Here is a 24,842-nt window from a genome sequence, read left to right on the forward strand (position 1 = left end):
GGGGTATAATATTAATTATTATACATTGTGAATTTAAGTTGGAGCTGTACCTATGAAAGTTGAATGATTTATAAATAATAAATTAATAAACTAAAAAATGTACTATAATGAAATCAATAAGTGAACAACACTTAGTATAATGCACATAAAACTTTAAAATGGTTCCAATTTATATCTTATTTATAAAATGTATAATATATAGTGTTCCCTAAAAAATGTTTGGGTTTCAAAATTATATCTTTGATTAATTATTATACTTACAAAATTGAAGCAGGTTTCAACCAAATTTTGGTGAAAAAGTTTTGAAAAAAAATTGTTTTCGCAAATTTTCAATATGTAGGTCTTATAAATCCCCCCCCCCCCCAACGAACACACACAAAATAGTTATGAGGTTGCTTTAATAACCCAACCCTCAATTACATGTAAGGTGCAACTCAATCGATGCCGCTTTCCATAGTTTCCCTCAGTTCTATAAGAGTTTTTTGCAAAAGTGGAAAAATGTAGGGACTTACCTGGTTCAATTAACAACTAATAAATCAACTACCATCAAAACCTAGGGAGGCCTAACTAAGTAAATGATACAAGTAAAGTTAAAATTAAAATTCTCTTAACTACAACAAAAAGTTACCAAATTATGATGTTCTACACATTTTGTTTTTAAAATTGTGGGGCATATTATAAGATTTTTTATTTACGAGCAACCCTTGCATTACATTTTCAAGCTTAAGTGGAATTTTTTGTTGACATTTATAGAAAAAAAAATTGAGTGAGCTTATCACACAGTTTTAAAAAAGATCAATTTAATATTAGCATTGTAGTGTATAATCAATTGGGTATCAATATCAGTAATATTTTTATAACTTTTATAGTTACAAAAACTATATTAGTACAAAATTTCAACTTCTATTGTAATTTTATGTCATTGGTTTTTATAGGATACCATAAATATTTGTGTTTATATTTTTAGGTTGCACATATTATTCATAGACATTTTTATGTTTTAATTGTATTCATACATTGTTTAGGTATTCTTTAATTTTAACAAGTTTAGTTAAAAATTGGTGTATATTTAATTTTAAAACTCATCCACAAGCTTTGTTTTTTAAAGACATCATCATTTTAAATTCATATTGAAGACCGGTTCAATGTGTGACCCACGACTGATGATTGACCTGTCCTTACCTTTGCCAGGCGAATGTGCGACCTACAGCTAATGTGTATATTCATTATTCAAAGGAAAACACAAATACAACCATGGTCGTCTTTGATGTAGTAATATTAGACCAAATGAAGTAACTGAAAATGATAGTGATGATACGGAAGAAGATAATAATACAGTGGGTCAAAAAATTACAGAACACGTGTATCTGGTCTGTGGGTTTTTGAACTTTGTTGCAAAAAAATTTATATTTTGGAACAACGTTTATTCATCGTAGAAAGACGTGACAAAGCAACATTACATTCTATAACTGAAAACGAAGTAGAAGTAGGAAGTATAATCCATAGTGGGTGGGGTATGTGTACCCCATGAAGAGTACATACATAATACTGTGAATCATCAAAAATGGTTTATTGATCTAATACAAATGCCAATACCCAAACCATAGAATGTTTGTGAAAACTACTGAAAAAGCGATATGAAATAACTAATAAGAGTAAACGGGGCCTCTCCATTATTACCTAGACAACTTGTAGAGGAGTGGTGGAGATCTCTTCACCCAAACAAGCAAACTATATTTGACAAATTTTTATCAGACATGAAAGATGCTTTTATGACATAAATTATACATAAATTACGATGAATTCTTTTCAGACAAGGAAGATAAATTTTAAGGATAAATCATAAATGAATTAATAACTTTAATAACTATTAAAAATGTAGTATAGGTATAAATATAGATGTAATATAGGTATAATATCTTTATGTAGGTCGCACATTGGACCGGTGCCTCATATTGTTGTATTTATTTATGTATATTTGTGAAATTAAATTAGATACATTTTTATTATAGGTACATAAAAATTACAAGTAGGTACTCGCAAATAATGATACCTATAATGTATATTTTAAAAAAATGTGTGAGTAGGGACATTTATTAATTTTTGTGTTTCGGTATAAATTTCTTATGAAGAACCTGGTATTAAATGTTCTAGCCTTAGGACCTCAGCTTTAGAAATTGAACATGTTTAATGTTTATAACTACAAAATAATTTTTGTGATTTTGTTGAATTTTGAACTTCAAACACATAATAAATTGTGTTTTGTTCAACTTTGTATTTTAATTCAAGTAATACCAACTTATGAGAAACCTTGTATTAAATGTTAAGCTTATTTTCTGAGCTATATATTTCTTTTTGATATTTATAGAAAAAAAAAACAATAAAAATAGAAAATTTCAATTATTTGCAGTAAGAAGTAATGTTTTTTTAAAAAAAAATTTTTTTGGGGGAGGGGGTTAAGTATAAATTAAGCTGTATTTTTAGAGTTTTTGTATATAAAAAGAATACATGTTAAGGAGGATGGGGGTTAAACACAAGCCACCCTCGGCCCTCACTACACATATAGTACACATATAGTGCATCAGTCATACTTAAACTACTATACTAGTATAATGGTGTGGAACATACTAAACTATATTATATACTATAAATCTATCACTACGGATACACAATTACACACCATACCTGCACCAACAGCAGTAGAAAACAATTTAATTGTTACCACATAACACTAGCAAGTATCAGTGACATGCTGACATGTTATGTTCAAAGATACAATTTTGGTTGTGATCGTTTCCTCTATAACAACTCCAAATATCTATAGGTATAGTTATAATGTAGGACTTATGTGCTAGATGTCTATTTAAAATTGAAAGTATAGGAAAAATATTATTTTTGGGGGCTAACATTTTTAGCATCAATGTGAGCGGGGGCTTTGATCACATACAACTAAAAAGGTGTCTGGTTTAGGAGGGCACAATCACTTAGTTGTTTTGTTGATAGAATATATTATGGTAAATAGTAATAAGTAATAACTAATAAGTAGGGCCCGGATTTCAATGCAAAGTGCATATTTTTTTGGTTGATCATATACAATGCTTTCTAAGTACATAATTCGTTCCATGTAACGAGGGTTTGAAAGCTACAAATTTTATTTTGAATTTTTTTGCATATTTCGAAGTTTTTTCTTTTTTAGAGCATTTTTAGCATTATTGGGTCATTTTGTTGGGTTTTAATGCATATTTGTTCAAAATAGATATAAAACTAAAAAAAAAACTACAAAAATATTCTTTTGGTCAATAGAAGGTCATTGGTGTTTAAAAATATTAAACATTATATTATTGTTCAATGCATTGCTCAAAATTAAAAAGTACAAAAGACTTACTTAGAATGTTAATTTTACATAAATTTTAATATATATTTTGGTATGTTTAGAATGAATAATATTTCCCCTAAAACGGCTAAAACATGCGTGTCAACATCATATCAGTCAATATTTCAAATTTTCAGTTTTTTTTTTAAATTAAATAATTATGTAAACATAATTATTATGTCTCATTTATAAATTACAATTTGTACAAAAAAAAATATATGACATTTTTGTGGTAAATTGTTTTTTTAAGGTCATTTTTGTGGTAAAATGTATTTTTTAAGGGCATTTTTGGCTATTTTTTAGAGCATATCTGTATGGTTTTGAGTGCATTTAAATCCGGGCCCTACTATTAAGTAATAAATATACTTACCTAGTATTTAATAGGTAGGTACCTACTTGAAAAATTATTTGATAGCTAATACTCAAATACTTTACAACACTGATTAGTGATTAATGTTATAAGTACAAGTACTTGTTTTAATATTCTACCATTTAGGATTAGAACTCAAGTGACTTGAACATAGGCAGGCTCGGATTGGGCTGGCGAGCTACCGAGAAGCCTCGGTGAACAGCTCAAAATATGGGCTGGTTTCTCTGGTTATGAGTGTTAAGTTATAATTTTATTAAATTTGGAATTTATTATTAAATCCATTAATTTAAAATACAAAACCAATGTCAAAACGTAGGTACAGTAGCTGTAGTCGTAATCAAATTAGAAATTCGGAATTCTAAACTCGGTGAACCGATAACGCCATGCCTATCCAGCACTGGCCGTAGGTGACAGTTATTACTTAAAATATACTATATCGCATCAAATATCGATAATAACATTTATAACATATTTGCATATTATTAACAGTTCAAAATAATATAGGTAGGTACTAGGTACCTATTTAACTTCATTGGATATACTAAGCCATTATTATTACTAAGAACATTATTACACTTAGATCAGTACCTAGTTCTTGCCAACGACCATACCACGTTGAATACACCAGTTCTCGTCCGATCACTGAAGTTAAGCAACATCGGGCGTAGTTAGAACTTGGATGGGTGACCGCTTGGGAACACTGCGTGCCGTTGGCTTGTTCTATTTTCTTTCCCTATTTACCAATAGTAATCAACGAATTTACAAATATGTTTTTTTATAAACATTTGAATTTAATTTTTAATTTTTTTATTCAAAATCTTATTAAAGATTAAGTTTATTTATTGTACAACATTATCGAATCGATAATATTAAAATAATAGGAAGTTATTAATACAATAAGTTTAATAAATACAATGATAATGTCGAAAAATTAAAACTAAACTATTAAAAAATTTTTTTTTATCAGCCTTCAGTCATCAATTATTATGGCTCAACAATTACAATATAAATATGGCATATAAATTAATGATGTTATAGTTAGCCTAAACAAAATGTAACAAGCATTTTTTCGGGTAGGAATAAAAATGTGAATAAAACACAGTTTATCAAAATTTAGAATAATTTAGTTAAAACCTAACATAGGAGCAGGCCCTTATCCATTCAATTGGATAAATTAAAATTTACTTGACGAATACCTGAATATCTACATGTAGAGTTATTGAAAATACTGTATGGATTGTAAAGAAATTTACTTTTAAATGTCATTAAGGTGCTGTAAAAAGTATAATTTTATAATTTTAAAGACGCTATAGAGAAACAACCATACAGGAGTATACATTTACTTTTTAAACGATTTGGGAACTGTGGTCTGCAGTAAATACCTACTAATTGATCAAACTAAAGGCCATAGGCTTTATAGATAATTTTGGTGTACTTACCTAGTACCCAAAAAGGATAAATTATAATAAATTATAAATTAATTAATCAGTGGCTGCACATCAATTATATGCAACAAAAACAACACATGTTATACTTTATATGTGCAGTGATCAATAATATATTCTATATTTAAAATACCTACACTTTAAAAACTTAATTAGTTTTAGTAGTATTAGTAGATATTCTATTACACTGGACAGTAAAATATTTGGTCTTCTTTTACTATATAGAACCAACATTAACGGTTCGTCACTAAAACTAGTATTAACTTAACATTTGTTTTAAGAAGAAGAAAAATATAATTAGTGGAACTAAACTCGGTTTAAACATTTGTGTTGTATAGGTTAGGTTACTTAAGGTGTTTGTAATTAACACGAAAACTTACTATTAAATCCTTATAAAGGATTCTACTCTTCTTCAACTAGATTCACTTTTCCATTGGTAAAGATAGGTACTGAAGTCTTAAAAATCAAAGAATTATTTCGACAAACACAAATAAATTTTTTTTTTTAAATACACACTATTATAAAATCAATAAGTACATTTATCCCTTGGTTCAAAATCTAAAAAAATAATAATATTCGAATAAAAACGAAATTCCGTGAAAAAAAAATACTAAGAAAATATGACATCAATAATTGTTTTAAAATATATTGTAATATGGGGTTAGGTTTTTTGATTTCAGGATAATGTAATAACTTCTGAAATAGTAGGTAACAAGGATTGATTAAAAGCAGAAATGGTTGTAGGAAAACATTTTTTAAAAGCAGTGCAGATAACATTAAAAAATTATAAATAAAGAAGAATTTCCTAACTTATATAATAAAATAAAATTAATATAATAAATTATAAATTAATGCAGGTTGCGTTAACTACTAGGTATCCCTGTCAGTTCTGCGATATACAAACAATAATAACAATACAAAATAAATAATAATTTCTCAGTGTACTTTACTGTCTTTTATAAATAATTTGTTTGAAAAAAAAATGTATCCAGGCCTTGTTCTAATGTATATAATGACAAATTTATTTTAGTTAAAAAAATGGAGTATGGTACATATACAATACAGTTTTACAGCTTCCTCAAATATCTGACTGCAGGGATTTTAATACATTTTTGGCGATCGTGATTTAATTTCTTTTTACAGTTTTCTACAATTGTATTTTTTTTTCCCCACTATAGTTAGCAATTTGAACTACATGATTTGTTAACTCCAACAATGAAGACCCTATTCCCCGGCAAATACTGTATTTTCATACTACATTTTCAAACTTTTGTTTTTGCCAACGTTTTTTGGGTATGAATAACCATCAAAAACTATTTTGGTGCCTTTTCGTTTACTTTTGAGATTTCTGCCATTTTTTGTTCAACATTTTTATTTTTATTTATTTGTATTAGTTTTTACTGTTTTCAGTTTAAGACTTATAGCTCGACAATTACATGTCTATATGCGACAAAAGAAATTTCGATTTGTAAAGATAATCAACAAGATAGATTAATAATATAAACAGATTTGTTCAACATTAAACAAACTACAAGCACTAATCAACTATAGGTAGGTAACAACATTTTGAACTATACAGTATACACTATACAGAGTATTGAGTATTGACAACAATGACAATTTTATTATTCAGTTACCTACTACTACCTAGTACCTATAGATTGCACATATCATATGGATATTAGATAGGTACAAGATAATTAAGATAAAAGCAATAGTATTTGATTATTTCATGCTCTCAAAAGTTAAGCAGTGTTCAAAATTCAACAAAAATAGTTATACTTATACTCAGTTATAAAGTTATGACTAATAAGTTGTGATATTGCCGATATTGATACCTACAAGACTATATTGTTTTATCAGGTAAAATCTAGTAAATGCATGTACATAATTTAAATGCTATTATTAATATTTAGTACTAGCCACTCGGTAATTGGAACATTGGTTGTACATGGTGCATGGTGCACCACGTCATATTTTTCTTTTTACCTAATTATAATATGTGCCGGACTTTTCGCCATGGACTTTTTATCCACAGACATTTTCACCCACAGATTTCTATATAGTATAGAAATCTGAGATTTTGGTGGATAGGTACTTGTTTTTACCGGGATATATTTATTAGGCCACATAAACCTAGCGCCTAGATATTGTATATAAAAAAATTTAACTTCTTTTGAGTTTTATCGTTGGCACATTTGCTTAACAAATCTGGATCCATTCTTTTTCTTTTTGAAGCCCCACTTTTGAAATTTCGTTTAGACATAATTAATAATTATCATATAATATATTATTTAATAAATTAAAACACAATTAGCAAAAAGCTACTGTTACAATAGCCAATAAGAAAAGTAAAATAAAAATAATAACACTTGATAAAATGTTAAATAGGAAAATAGGACATAGAGTGAGAAATAATAACAGGTAAATGATATTATTGTACTTACTGTTTATTTGTTGATGTAAGAGAAAATGATATTTCAGACATTCATATTAATACGCATTGCTTAAAAATAGAACAAATCGAATTTATTACGATACAGAGATATGTATATAAACGTAGATAGTAGATACGTCATACTTAGCTCTCACTATTCGAAAAATTAATTATTATTATGGTTGTTTATTTTCATTACTCGAACATCGATTATATTTGTTTATATTTACATTTTATACATTAATTAGTTTTAGCACGATAGTACATAGGTACAACAAAATACATAGGTATGTATTTATACGGGTATCAAAGAGTTTATATTAAGGCCCCTAGGGCCTAAGCCCTAATGGAGTACCTTTACAAATATTACAAATACGCAGTAATACTCTAGGGCCAGCCAGTATTATAAAATTTACTTTCATGTTATTATTGTTTCTTTTGTATTTTTTGGGATTGGGGCCTCTGAGTATAATATTGATGGGGGTCTACCGGGAAAATTCCAATCTCCCGATGGGCCTATCCGCCCATGGAAATCTCAAGTCTGTGGTCTTAGTTTCTTACCTCGGACTTTTTGGTAAACTGCCTATTATAATGATAACAATAATAATAGAGTTTTGACGTGTGATAACACGCAAGACTGATAATATTATTATTAAACAGTAAATATAATATCAATAATTTATCTACGCATATTGTGGTAGACTTATACCAGCTAATATTAGTAGTTTCAAGTTTGTAGCTACATCTGCCTATATAGACAATATAAGAGTATTAGACAATTACAATAGTCAATAGTCAGCAGTTACAAAAGTAAGTTGCTGTTATAGACTATAGTAGTTTGTTTTCGCTGCGGCTGTTGACTGTTGTGCACTGTGCAGTCGTCACTCGTCAGTTGTAGTGTCGTTTAAGATAATATGTGCATGACGCATGTGTGATGTGTCATTACTTATATATATGTGGAGCGGAGCGACGTGTGTGTCTCCTTTGAAAAAAAATTAGTCCGTACCTATTATTCATTTTTTTTTTTTTGCTTCCCCTCCCTGCGACCTTGTACGCGCGTATTATGTTGATTGTGTACTGTCGATGGTTATTCATTTCGTCGTAAATTATTCCTGACAAAGACGTTTGTTTGACCGTCGTAAAAAGAATACATATAAATAATAAAATCAAAATTTTTATCAGTCGTATTTTTGCCGATTCGGGAAATATAATAATTATTACTAAGTACTAACTCTTCTTTGTTCCTTGAATGTATTGACTGTTGAGTCTTGAGTGTTCAGTCACGCGCGTGCTCTATTGCTATCAAATGTATTAAATTTACTGCATCATTGTCTGGAAAATATTGTCATGGATTTCAAATACCTGTTGGTGTGTGCGGTGTTATTGATTCCGACTAGCAGTGGTGTGTCGTTTGATGAAGTTGATGATGTCTTCGAGTTGACTACCAAAGTGTTTGATTTCGTCAGCAAGTCATGGGAGGTTGCTGATAAGGTGGAAGAACGTTTGGGCAGTGAAAATACTCCACTCGTTTGGTTCACAAAAAAAAAAGAACGTAAGATTTTATCTTACTTTGGACATATCACTCACCTCGTGCAAATGACCCAAAAGGAAACAAACGACATCAGGACTATGATGTTGGTTAGTCTTAAAAGGTTGCAATCTATGTCTGATGCTGTTTTGAACGGAATGCAAATTAATGAACTTTTGGAGTCTGTTAGATCAATCGAAAATGATTTTAGTACTATGGAAGGTGTGTATTACTTATTTACCTATATTATTGCATGAGATAAGAGTTCTGATCATAATATTTCTGGATACAAATTTAATTGTTCTTACATAATATAAAAGCACAACAGTAATGGGAGATGTAGGTTATTTTTTTTTTATAACCCCTTTAAGTTAAAAAGTATTTTATTGGTTTTAGTTCCTTTCCGGCTTAATTAATATGGTCTTGACAGTTTATGTTCAGTAATAATATTGATCATTATTTTTAAATCAAAATTATGTACAAGGTAAGTTTTTACACATACTCACCTCATTTTTATGTTTAAATTATTAAAAATTCTAATATTTTCAAATACTTAGATTTTTCATAAGGATTATTATGATTATTTTGTGGCAATATTCATTTTGATTTTTCAAAAGAGAACCTACATCTTTTAGTGTAAATTTTGAATCAGTCATCATACAATGTTTCTGGAAACTTTAACGTCTTATTATAGACATTTTAATGAAAAGTTTCTGAGTTATATTACCCAAATACTAAGGATAATTTAGTCTATAGGAATTCCATACTTTATAATTATTGAGCTTGTATCCATTTACAATTTTTTTTAATGGACTATTATCCTAATTATTTAAAGAAAAATAACTCAAAAACTTAATTTCAATTACGATATATCAATATTTTCAGAAAAATCATCTGATTTATGATTTGCATGTACCCAGGTTCTCATTAGAAAAATCAACATTGATATTGCCACAAGATCCTCTATATGTTGTGAAAAATCTGAAAGTTTGAAAATATCTTTAATTACATAAAAAAATTCTAAAAATCACAGTTTAAATATATTATTCATAATTTAAACACAAAACCGGAGAGAGCATGTTTAAAACATTAGCTTGTATATAGGTATATAATATTTTTCTATTGATAAATTCATATGAAACCTAGGTATACAAAATACAATTTGTGATACTGCTTTATAGGTATAACCGTATAACTGTAATATTGCCTTGAAATTGTAAACTTTAAAATAATACAAACAATTATTATCAGGTAGGTAAATGGTAATTCAAATTGTTTAAATATTACTTCAGATCTAATTTATTGGATTTCAATAATTTTGTAAAGATTTGTATGTTTTGTATTGATGCATATAAAATATATGCAAATCATAATACTATCCTCTATTGGGTAGTTTATTGTACTATACTATTGTACTAAGCTTTATAAATATTTATTGTTTTCCCATGTTTTATAATTGCTATGGCAACCACAAAATAAATAAATAATAATTAAAAAAACAAAATAAAAGAGAAGAATATTGAAAAGTACTCTTAGTATTAAGTATCAACTATAATACAATCCACAAAACGTTTATGGGTTCTGATAAATTATTATTTCTAAATAACTTACTACAATAACAAGGTACCTATTGCTTGTATGAGACTTAAATAAGTGTTGTTTTATCCTGTTTATCTATAACTTGATATGTAGATACACTTCTCATTAATTTTTTTAATACTAAATTTAAAAACAATTTATTAGGTACATTTAAAAATGAAATTCAGGTTAAGCCCTCTACAGTTTACTGTGTTTTTATATTATGTTTATTTAGAGTATAAATATGAAGAAAAAGATAAGAACAAAAAAAATGTAAATCCTGCATATACATCTTATACATTAGAGAAATTTGCTGATGCAATGTTGACATATTCTGCTGGATCTCCTCATAAGCAGTTGGCAAAAATTCACTCTTTCATTGTTCCGGAATGGGAAGGATTCAAATTTCATACACATGGCGGTATTTTCAATATTTTAAGACACACTATGGTAAGTAATGATTCATTTTGTTAATTAATTTTTAACAACATTAGTTTTAATTGTACCTACCTGTAGAGGCACTCAAGTCCATGTTAACTTTATTATGAGCACATGTATTATGATTATGAGTACCTAAATATGTATTAGGCAGTTAGCTACCCTTATAAAATATAGAGGCCACAAAGTTCTGAAATTGTCCAACCACATTTTCAAAACTTTGGTGCTACAGCCTACTTATACATAATTTATCTATAATTCTTATTTATTACCATTGTGTGATTTATAGACATTTATAGTATACCTACTTTATTTTTATAGAATTATTTTGAAAAAAAAAATATTTATAACCTTTGTAAATGGATTAGAAAACAACATTAAACTTGATACAATATTGAATACATATTTTTTTAATATAAAATTGGTAATTTGGGTTAGGAAATTATTGTTAATAAATACAGTAGGTTTGTAGACTGTAGTACCTTATTTATGTGGGTTTTAAAAATGTACATTGCTAAAGGAAGTATGAAAATTATTTTCTAGTGGAATAGTTATAAGGTAATCCAACTGAATAGTTGGTTAATAATATTGTTATTTCTATAGTCAATATTTAAATTGGCTATGAAATATGAATTATGATTACCCAGATATTATTTTGTAATACCTAAATAAGTTGTAAGTTTATCAGTGAAATAATTAATTTTTATTGAAATTCATTATTTTATAATATAAAAATGTACAATGCTGTTTACACCAGTGTACTGTATTAGTATATAATTATGATTTGTAGATTATAACAAAATCTAATAACAGCATAATTACTAATTAGTCATTAGTCATTACCATCGCCCTTCACTGATATCCTTATTTATGATATTCGTTTATAATTTTAGCAATTACAAAAACAAAATTACAATCACATCCTATTGACCAGAAGTTTTTTAAATTAAAATCTTAAATTTACTTTTATTATCATAATGATATGTTTGTTAACTTAAATTACATTACAAATTTACTCGCTACTTGTCAGCGAACCAAGTCGTGAGCGTGTATACTGAATAGCGACTAGTCCGATTACACTTGATGTATTATTATTATTATTATGACTACCTATTGTATAAAACTTGATTGCTGGGTCAGTTGCGATGACTGCTACTGACTAGTTACTAGACACCACAAAATATGACATGTAGTAGTTGGTGCTAATCGCTGGGCTTTAGTTGTTAGCTGATAAAGCGATTTTTCTGGTCATGTCAATAACACAACGCGATATCTCTCTCTAGAGAGTAAATAAGAGCCAGCAAGTAACGGAAAAAGTAGAATTGTCTTGAACTTCATTCGCAGGCGAGCAGCGAGAGTTCAGCGTTCCATACTCGGCGACTTGGCCGATTGCATTGTGTTACTGAGATTTATCAGCAGCGATGCACTGTGAACCTAACCTAACCGTGAGACATGAGTACGAGTATATTTGCCCAATGTGATTCACACTTAATACAGCTTAAGGGGCTTAAGGCTTTAAATATTAGTTATGATAAATTTAATAAATATAAGTAAAAACAATATCTAATAAATATAATTATTTTGTAGTTAAAACATTATTTCCCCTAGTATATTATACATCATAATATATAATATAGTAGGTACCTATTAAACATTACAGACCATCATAATAGGTTCATATTATGACGACTGAAATATCAAAAGATCCTAATTATACGTGACATTTTGCATAACATATCAATATAATTTTTAGTTATAACATAAGATACTTATGGTATGTTAATGTATGTTACTGTAATTACTAATTAATATTTCTCGATAAAAACAGAACTCTTTCAATGCTGTCTGACTGTCGGAATTGATAATCATTAATCTACGTTGGCGTAATTGAATAATGTGTACAGTTTTTATTTTAAATCGATCTGTTTATTTTAGTCTGTAGATATAAATGGTATGGTTGTATTGAATTTACGTACCGATTTCAGTTTATTTAGATGACGACTGTTTTTATGGCTACACAAATTATAATATTATAGTCAGCCAGTCAGGGTTTTATAATAAAGCGCATTTGAGCATATTTTGTATGGCAATTGAAAAACTAGATGCGCACTTAAAAAATATGATTTGCGTGGTCGATATTTTTTACTATTTTACAAACAATGGACAAAAATCTAGTATTCTTATGAATTGCCATTATTTTGTATTACGTGTGTAGATTAAAATGTTCTTTCACAGCCAAACAACTAATACGGAAATGCCTATATAATCATATTTTATACTTTTATAGTAATATTATATTATTATTTAGTGTTGACGTGGTGTCGTGTTGACGTGTTAATAGGATATATCGCCCGGATGTGTTGTCTCCGTCTTACAAACGTATAACAACAACTCAAAATCATTGTCATATGTCATATACTCAAACATGACAACGAATATCAAATACATAAAACCATAATTTTATAACATTGCATTTTATTTTCTAACCTACTCGGCTACTTTCGCCAATTTCTTAATATTTTTCATTTAAATATTAAATACCCCTAGTTAATGAATTAAATTAACGTAATAATATACCCACCTATATTACAATGTTATAACATAAAGCTGGGGACTTCATGCCCTAAAAAACTTTAAAATATGCATGCATGTATGCTCTAAAAAAAATCATCATCCATTAAATAAAACCTTTTTATTTTTATATCTAGATAATATTTGCACGATTATAAATTGTAATTTATAATAAAAATGTGTGTATTAATAAATAATTATTTTTCTTTTCCGATTTGTTTTGTTCTTACATCGAGTTTTAGTCGAAAATAAAAAATTCCAGACCATACAATGTTATTCTGGTATCATTATCGGGAATAACACGTGCTGTGTACAGATAAGTCACTGCGAGCGATAGGCAAGGAACTGTACACTAATTTCGAAATATTTATCTTGTATAAATAAAACCATCATACAGTATAATAATAAATATAACTCAGGTCCAGGAAATCTATTTAAAATTAATTTTTTTTATTTAAATAATAAAACATGTACCCTTATATAATATAGAATGGTCAAATATGCAAAATATATAACTGTACATTTTAAAATAAACTCGTATTACTATGAAATAAATTTCCATATTATTTATACTGGTATTAAAATACATGCAAACTCCTAGAAGTCTCTAGCCCTACAACGTAGTTACTAGGTTTGCCTATATATTTTAAACTTAATTTTATTGTTTTAAAATTATTTTATGAGGCCACGACTGCTCGAGTTTGTACCAATATTATCTTATTCGTGATAATTTATCCAAAATTGTTTTCCAATACCAATTACCATTTACCAACAATTATTATTTTGATAACCATTTAATTTCTGATATTGTTATAAAACAAACAAACCTTACAAAAAGTTTTACCAGAATCTAAAAAAAAAACGCTACATAATGATTTTATACTTCAAATCACTAAGTAGAGAAGATCTTCTCTACATCGTGTTATAAATATGTTGTCATGATTTATATTTTAAGAATAACATTATAAGAATATTATAGTTCTTGTAACTAGATTAGTTAATTATTAAGTATACATATAGTGATAAAAAAAAAAATGAATATTTCATATTACTTTTTTTTAAGTCCTATACGTTATAATTTAAAAGTAATAACCAAGTTTATGGGCGTCTAGTAATTGTACATTTTTCTGATCAATTTTTCATGATCCAAATATATCAAAGGAGCACACTGCACAAAAAAATAATTTTAGATTCTGAGCGGAGCGATGAATGTATTGATTTTACAATGATGTGTGTTTATTTATTTATTTTTTATTTGTGTCTGTGTACACGATAAATAGTCGAAATAATGCTTCGATTTTCAACTTCAGTATCTTTTTGGCGGAAAAGTGAATCTATTTGATGTATTTGGTAGGTCAAAATTTTGAACTCCCAGTAGTTTTCAAAAGCTCTAGAAAAAAACAAACAAAAAATTAAGAAAAAAACGGGAATTTTTACTCAAAATCAGATGATTTAACAAATGACCGTAGGTACATGACACTTTCACAGAATATATATATAATATATATTAGCATTTTCTACGCACCATACAATTTCAGAAACATTTTGGATCATGTTGAGGTCCTTATTGGCATATTAAATTTTGCATTGTTATTTTTTTTTAATTAAGCTGTTAACAGACATTTTCAATTTTTTTAGTTTTTTTTTTTCTATAAATGTTAATAAAATTGTATTTGTCGGGTCAAAAACGTGTACATTTAATTTAATGTTCCCGATGTATTGTTTGAATACAAGTTGTAAAATATTAAAAATACATGGCCATGATTTTTTATAAAGTCCAAATGTTCAAATTGATAATTTACAAATTATTTTGTATTGAATATTTATAAAATGTTCAATAGCTAAGGATCAAAATTGTAAAACAAAGTTGTACATGGACACTGTTCTCAAATAAAACATTTTCCAATAGTCAAAAGTCAATGCTAAGATATTATTTTGTTTACTCTATTTTAGAAATATACGCACTGACATCATTTTAAGAGAATGATTATTTTTAGAAATGTAAATACTTTTTAGCACTCTTTTTAAAAATTGATCTTTGTGGCTCCATTATATGCATATTTAGGTACATTTTATTTATGACGGATATTTAATTTTATTACCATGGAATTCAGAAATTAAATACATTATACTCTATACCTAATGAGTATTTTATTCTTGGAAATTTTAAACAATGAACATTTTTATATACCTTACTCATTAGTCATTACACAATACCATTATATTTTCAACATGCATTTTGCTTATATAAAACTATATAAGATTACAGTGCAATTGCGTACGAGCAATGTGTTTCACACGATATGAACTGTTTACATATATAGTTATCGTAACAATATTTGATTGAAATATGGGGGGGGGATTGATTTAACAAAAAGTAATGCATAGGATGTTATTGATGTATTTACAATCTAAGCAAAACACAATTATTAAAAAATATCTAGTTACTTGTTTTGTATACAATTTATAAAAACTATTTGCATCCATGTAAAAAGTTTGTACAATTATAGTACACGTGTGTCTTATTTATTTATGTACCTACAATATTGCAATATTTTGAATGTGTACACTCCCCTTGGCTTACAATTTATGCCTTAATTATCAATATTAAATTTATTTTGTTGTGGATGATTGAATGTGATAGTGAATCTATAGCAGTTACTAAACAGTAAACATATTTTAAGTTTTAATTTGTAACATATTATTCTAATAATTAATTATTTGGCTTGTACTTTGCACTTTGCTATAGTGCTACTCGTTGATTGTTGTTCTACTTGTTCTCACACAATTAGTTTGAAATGTTATTTGTTACAAAATATAATAGTTAAATATATGTATAATTAACATTAAGAATTATAACAGTGAATAATATAATTAGTGCGAAATGTGCACAGTAAGTAATACACACAATTAAATATTTAGTACCATTTGTGCCCTATTATATCTCTTATAATATGAAGTTCACCGGTAAAGCACGATTGAGCATAGAATATATCTTAGCGGACGTTGCCACATTCACATTGCCGATATTTTTTAATTAATGATTTTCTCTGATTATTACACCAATTATAATACCAAATTTAAAGAGCCGCGAATCGTGAGCCGGGCCCAGCCATATTGACAATGTGATCGATTAATAAATTAGTTCCGGAGCAATAAATATTAGTTTTATCCGACTGTCATAGATGCGACGTTTTAAACATTTAAACATTTATCTTTGGGGGGAAATATAAGATGATAAAATTAAGATAAGTAACAATTCCAAAATTATTTGAGAAATAATTAATTTTAATAGTTTATGTAGTGTTTGATCAACTTAAATCGTATCATAAAGTGCGTTAAAAAAGTTTCAGTCTATTTTTTTAATATGAATAAACCCGGATTAAGATAATTTTAGGAGCACATAAACACAATGCATTTACTGGCGATCAACAAATAATTATATTTCAGAGATAAAAAAAAATTTTGGTATTATAACATAGTATACCTTCAATAATTCTATTTGTAAAACAAAGCACTGACATAAAAACGTAATTGTTCCCCACTACTATAAGTTATAAGCAGGGCTGTGAATTTAATGCACTTAAAAACTATTAAATATGCATGCATATATGCACTAAAATCTGACAAAATATGCCCTAAAAATTCTTAAAATATACAAAAAAATAAACAACAAAAATTAAACTTTAATTTTAATTTTTTTCATTAGTATATAGTTTTTTTTATTAATTTTAGTTTAAATATTAGTATTTTTACTTCTTGGTATAAGTATATGAGTTATTGATCTTAACTAGTCTTGGTCTTCGTCGTATACAAGATCTATAAAAGAAATATAAATTATATAAGTAATATAATTAAATATAATTAAAATTATACATTTTACCTTTAAAGTACCTAGTTATTGCATTGAACAACCAATGATTTCTTAAGGTTTTCGAACTTGAAAGACCTCCTGTTTGGTGCCAACAAAGTTTTATATAAAGAAAATTAGCGTTCTACGTCTGACGAAGTTATTGGGGCAAACTTGAAATACGTCATATCGCTACTGGTTAAATCTTCTGGTATATCTAAATCTACGTAATTTTTTTCGCCAGTTGATATTTTTGAAATATTACACATAATTTGAAACCCTTTGTTTTTGTTGAGTACTGTTGGTAAAAATAGAATAATTTCGATAAAACTATAACAATTATTGTTTATACTTTATACTATAAGATTGACCGAAAAAATGTAAATATTGCGAAAAAAAAGCATTTAAACAAAAAAATTATTAAAACATGCATTTATATGCCCTAACCCATGAAATATGCAAAAATATGCAAAATAAAATCTGGTATTTGAACTACAAATAAGTCAAAACAATTTTTGCCCGAATCCATTTTTTTATAAAGTGTAGCAAAGAAACATGCAAATGCATTAAAATCACAGCCCTGGTTATAAGATTATTATCTCGACGCACAGACGGCTGACAGTGCAAACTGTCAAGTTATATGATTATATGATTTCAACAGACGACTGTACAACCTTTCGTACAAAAACAATGTAAATAAAATTTGTTTGGCTCCAGGGGCCCACTATTGTTTGATATCCGTTGTGAATCCAATCCGGGCTATGTCCTTAAGCCCCCCTTAATCCAGGCTTGAATATGGATATAAATAATATAACAATAATTTTACTATATTTATTAAATATTATTTTTAACTATATTTTTAGTTATAGTTTTTCCACTTTTTCCCTCCAGAAAAATGGCTGACTGTCGATAGGTCGACGACGTACGATTATTAAATTGTGTTATTGACTGTAATTGTAAATACTTGACAAACAATTCAAACAAACATTATGGGGAACATTCATTTCGTTTAAAAATGTGAGTACTTGAAAGTACTTTAAATTTGTATTTGTATTTAAATACTTTTTAGTAAATACTTTTTAGTAAATACTTTTTACTGAAGTATTTAAATACCTATTTGAAATACTTTTAAAAGTATTTTTAATAAGTATGTGGCTCATTGTAATGTATAACAATAATATTATAAAATTTAAAATAAATTAAATTATGAAGAATTATGAAGTTGATTTAGAATGATAGTGAATAACAGTATCAATGAATTAATACCTCTGAATTAGTCGAGAAAATTATACATTGGTCATTGATAATCGTTACTATTGTATACAGGTATACAGTCAGTTGTGTTTTGACAACATAACCGTATAACCGTTATAATATGATATATGACTATACAGAGTGCTCGGACTTAGGGGCGTTGTGTTATATCTATATTTTTCTAGCATTAAACTAGGTAGTTTTCAGTTACTAATTTCTTTGTAGAATTAGTGATTAATTTATTAGATTTTTTTTGTATATCTTAAAATACACATAACTCGCTTTAAAATTAAAATATAATAAATAGCCCATGAGATGCCCTAGACAATAATCTTACCTTTAGTTTTCATAAGAGGTCAATTCAATCTAATTTTTAAATTAACGATCTAAACGTAACAACCACATAACCAATTAAAGCTCTAGTATATTTTTCAAGAAATCATGTTTCACGTCTTTAGGGCGATCTATACAAGCCCTTTTATATATTTTTTCAAAATCTTCTGTAAGACTTTTTGTCCAACAAATAAAACAAAGAATGAACTTTTTGATCGATACATTAAATCTATATAATGCACGTGGAATGTTGTATGACGCCATGATATAATTATTTTGTTCTGATGAGCTCTTACACAAACTAGTGACATTAACAATAAATGTATTCCTATTAATAATAGCTTTTTAAACTCTCAAATTAAATCATTTGCATGGCACTTATCATAATATATATTCAATTATTCATATCCAATGCTCTTTGCCTTTGCACATTAAAGTCACTGTTAATCACCAATAGACTATAGATATCTCATAGAATCACTGATATGAGGATTTAAACCTTGGTATTTATAATTATTATAATGTGAGTTAAATGCTGTTTGAGACGCTTGCCCGGCACTCACATAATTTCTGAGGGTGTAAAGTGATACCGCTGTAAAAATTACTGCAGTTTGACTTAAATTATCTATCAACTTTATTTTATACTTGTTTAGACTATTTAAAATACTAATAATTGTGACTAGCTTATGACTAGATTGTTGTGTAGTAATAACATCTGTGTAATGACTAATATTATACGGCTGAGATAGACCAGTAGACAGTAATTAATAATTATTATTTATTTATTCTATTGAAATTTAGTATAAACTTACCTATATTTTATAATACACAACATTTACGGTGGAAATCGGTTTTAACGACTCTCAAGGTACAGGAAAATTTGTCGTTGTATGCCATAAGACGTAATATAAGTAAGTTGTTTTAAAAACAAACTAAGATTTTGGTTATATTAATATCTTAAAATGTATTTTAATCAAGGGTTATTTGCTTAATAACCAGAATTTAATTAATTAATTAATATATGCATCAGGTACATAGCGCCTAATAATATTAACGAGAAATTTAATTGTAAATGCTTTCCATGTATTTTGACGTTCACAAAATATGTAACCTATAAACTTCATTAAAAGTCTATATATGATACATCGACTGTATTATCGTATTATGTATTACCCGCTTGATAAAATTATAATTTATGATTATAATATAATATATTATATATAATGATAATTCAGTTGTTTTATAAGTTTCATCATTATGACTAGGTAGGTATAACCTTATTGTAATATAGTTTATACTTTAATATCAAAATTGTAAAAAAATACTCGAGACGGACTTATTTTAGTCGCTTAACCAGTATGGCAGTGCCGAACTACCGATGTAATAGTCGATGTCGTTGTAATCGATTTCCACTGTGTATAAATTTATATATAATATTTTATTATTCATAAGAGTATAAGAATAAAGGAAATAGTATTGATTAATTATGTTACAAGATAAAAATTACTTATTGTTATATTACGACGCATACATTATACAATATTGAACAAACACAATTGTTTATGTATTGTTTCATACCATGGCTAAATACACTGGTTTATGTCCTCAAATTGGTTCTGCGCATCTGTGCTATATACGTCATTATAAGCATTGTATGCTTGTTAGTATAATATTGTCTACTGCAAATTATGGACAGACTTACGTCATAATTAAACATACCTAGTAATTATAAAAACATGCCTGCCCTGACTATACGATATTTCGTTTAAGTTGAGATCATACCAGTGTATTTAGCCATGTGTAATCAAAATAATTACAATAATAATAATTCTATTCTATTTAAATATTATAGTGCAAAGACTTTCAATGATAGAGCATATTTAACTAATTTTGTTAGTTGAAACGTACCGACGATACCAGTAACTATTGATAATTAGGGCTCGGATTTCAATGCATTTGCATCTTTTTTCTGGAAAGCTTGACACTATGCTTTCCAAGATACAAATGCGTTTCAAGTATACGCTATGCTAACAAACTTTTTTCATTTAAATTTGTGTGGTTTTTTACTTTTAAGTACATTTTTAAACATTTTTAAGCCATTCATTTTTTAGATTATTGACCTATTTTTAGTTTTATTATGAAAAAAAATATACATATTGTACTAAAGCAACATGTAAAGCAACATTTAAATAAAACGATTTACAAATTTATCTTGATTTCCGAAAAAATCCAGGCCATTTTTTTCAGAGTTTTTAGGTCACAAATGCATTTTTTTAAAAAGCATTTAAATCTGAGTTATATTCCCATAGTAAAATATGAGTAAAATATTAATATAACATATATATATTAAATTCTGAGCTTAACAATAAATGTATTGTATTTACAATGATGTGTGTTTTTTTAAAAATGTTTATCAATATTAATATTGTGGTAATAAAAATTCTCAGATTTTTGACATGAGCATCTTTTTTGAGAGAAAAGTCCAATAAGTTTTCACAAGTTTTGGGAAAAACAAAAAAAAATAGGTTATTTTTAAAAAAATCGATTTTATTTTTTTGGTACAACTCAAAGTTCTGAAAAAAAATGATGCTACAATATTGCACACACACGTCAAAGCAAATATCTAACAAATGACTTAAGATGGTATTATGATAAACGCATTGGACAAGAACTGTGTTGTCAGCACTTGTCTGATTTGACATATTAATATATTGTATCAGGTTCTCATTTTTACGTGCTTAATAGTGTAAACAAAATATTTTTAAAATTAATATTGCTTTAGGATATTATTATTACAAATAGAAAATATAGTGTATGTTAGTTTACTACTTTATTTAAGCCTCACATTTTGGGAAGATAAGACTTATTAATTGTTCTCTATTAAATGTGAATTATAGTCAACGTACATTTTCATTGAAGTTTGGAAAACCTTATACTAGTTGTTATATAATTTTGTACTTTTATATTTTAGGAAAATAGTGATACACTTTGTGATCAAAAGCAATCACTACAACAGCTGATTTTTAATTTGTACACAACATTGCATCTTACTCAGTTAAAAGGATATTCTGTTATGCAATATTCATGGATGTTATTGCAAACGTATGGAAAAGGTATTATAATAAATTTTGCATAATGCTTTATAATGAAAGATAGAAGTTACTTCATGCCTGCACTCATTTTGCATATTCTACATATCACATTAAAAACAAACATTCATAGTCTAAAAAATGTCATTTAAATTAATTCTAAATGAATAACATACTGTATAATGTATACTGTATAGTATGTACACATTAAAGAAACTAACATTATAAAGTATAAATTGATAATTGTTTAACAATTCAATAATTGTGACACAAGAATTATTAAACAATCTACAGAATTTAAGTGTTAAAGATCTAATAGAATATAAAAATATCTTGGTGGACAGATATTAAAAATCTTTTTTACATTAATTTTTTAAGATATTTTCATCCAAGAAACAGTTGGCCATATTTCTTAGAATTGCAGACTTAAATTTTTTTATGAGATGAATAAAGATAAAAATACTGGCATAAAGCTCTTTAAAAAACCTTACCATTAATATTAAATTTTTCAGCTGTTTTGCTTCTTCCCTTAGTTAAAAAATACAAAAATATGGTGTTACTCTAATGCATTATTGTGCAGGAAATTTTACATTCGAAAGAACAAAACAAACAGAACATTTTGAGAAAAAAATCATTGAACAACTCGACGCTTTAAAATCTTCAATTATTTCTGCTAGTAATGTATACTGGAGATGTGATCCGGCAAAACATATAAAGGATACAACTTATTTAGAAGTCACACAATTGTTACAGGTATAATAGAAACAATTTATTGTAAAAGCTTATTAATTACTATTATTGCGAATTAACATATTTGTTATAATATGTAAATCATACACATTTGGAGATAAGTGATGTATTTGTTTTATTCAATAGGGTTACATAGAAAATGAAGCTGATATGAACAGAGAACAGAGCTGCTTGAAAGATTGTTCATACTATGAAGTTGCAGAACATAAATCATGTTTTAGAGATCAATTTTGTGCCAAACAGCGTGTTTGTAATGGACGTATATTAAATTGTCAGTATTTTGATTCAGACATGAGAATTTGTCAATCTGTAAGTATAGTTAAATAACTATTTGAGGTATTTAAAGTTTCTTTTTTAATGTACACTTAAGTTAGTAAATATTTTAAAAACATTTTATAGAAATTTGGAAGCAGTAGGCGATATGATTACATTTCATATGAAAGAGGTAAAGTCTTAGGTGATTCATCAGTTGAATGTAAAGGTACAACAAGTGCGGTAGACAGCTGGTGGACATTTTTGGTTTGGCATTGTTCTTACTGTTTTTGCATTTGCGATTCAAATGATTCTGCTTCTGATAGATACTTCAGTTTAAGACCTTCAGTGTCTAATGTTAATGAAAATATGTAAGCTTCAACTATTAATTACATTTCTGTTCTTACATTTTTAATTTGGTATGTTCCTTATTTAGGGTTATAACCGGTGTAAGGTTTACTAAAGTTAAACAAATGTTCCATTTACAAGCACAAGAAGGTGAACTTGGCCCTCGAGGAGCAATAATTGAATCTTCCAGACGATGGATTGAAGTACCTGGTTCTGAGTTTTCATATAGGAATAAAACATTAAAAGATGGTGTCGACTATCATACATTAACATATGAAGCACGCATTATGGATATTGATAATGTAATTGCTCCTGAAAATACGGTTGTGACAGGTGAAATGTTTTAATTTTCTTCTATGGTCAAAATAATTAATTAATATACATAATTATGTATTAATATACATTTTATAAATTATTATAGGATTAAAATTTAGAAAGATTGGATCTCACCTTAATATTGAAGTCCGCATTACTCCGTTCGATTTTATGACTGGTGAACTTATTGAACCCGAGTTAAAAAGTTATTGGATCGGAAATGAAAACACTGAATTGTCCATAAATCCAAGGTTTGTAAATTGTTTTTACTGCGGTGTTTATTGTGTTAATGTTAAACCTATTTTTTATGTTTATATAAATATATGTATATGTGTGTGTGTGTGTGTGGTATCTCATATTTAATAATCATTATTTTATACTCATAGGACTGAAATTGACATAAATAATTCAGATTTGCAAACCAAATCAAGTACTGCATCTGAACCAGATATGTCTTCAAATAAATTCCTCAAGTTTACACATTCATCTATTGACCGTGATGTTGCACAAACAACATTACCTTTTATTGACATGCAGACAGTAGCACCATTTCCAGGAGTGCCATTTTCTGGAATAGGAATTTACTATAAAGGAACAAAAGGTTTTGGTGGATTCATTGGTGCTAATATTTTTACTTACAATTTAAGTAATAACATAAGTCCCAGTTTATACCAAATACATGCAGTTTAAAAGTTGTATTTATTTCAATCTGTATTCTGTAATATTAAGAACCTATATAAACTAATAACATTAATGAATCTCAATTTGTATAATAATAAAGTACTATGCCTGTAAAACATGTGCCAAAATAAAAATAGCATATAATTTTTATTTTATCTGAATTGCATATATTTTAATTAAAGTCAAGATTTACAAATATTATTTCTAGTATTGGTAATTTAAACCTATTT

At 27.4% G+C, this 24,842-nt stretch overlaps 1 protein-coding gene across 2 annotated transcripts; it reads left to right on the plus strand.

The window, feature by feature from the left end:
- The first annotated feature begins 8,318 nt into the window (after window positions 1-8,318).
- On the plus strand, window positions 8,319-24,718 carry LOC111038214. Of its 2 annotated transcripts, none has more exons than XM_022321224.1 (9): window positions 8,319-9,375; window positions 11,036-11,181; window positions 22,149-22,290; window positions 22,847-23,019; window positions 23,143-23,325; window positions 23,416-23,639; window positions 23,705-23,949; window positions 24,038-24,182; window positions 24,318-24,718. In XM_022321224.1, the coding sequence occupies exons 1-9, from the start codon at window positions 8,973-8,975 to the stop codon at window positions 24,619-24,621; spliced, it is 1,965 nt and encodes a 654-aa protein (XP_022176916.1). In that variant the 5' UTR covers window positions 8,319-8,972; the 3' UTR covers window positions 24,622-24,718. The 2 variants fall into 2 exon arrangements, with proteins under 2 accessions (XP_022176916.1, XP_022176915.1); XM_022321223.1 differs by having other exon boundaries at window positions 8,320-9,375; window positions 10,967-11,181.
- Window positions 24,719-24,842: the final 124 nt, after the last annotated feature.

This window comes from Myzus persicae, unplaced genomic scaffold (genome assembly GCF_001856785.1).
Source record: "Myzus persicae strain clone G006 unplaced genomic scaffold, MPER_G0061.0, whole genome shotgun sequence".
Taxonomy (NCBI): domain Eukaryota; kingdom Metazoa; phylum Arthropoda; class Insecta; order Hemiptera; family Aphididae; genus Myzus; species Myzus persicae.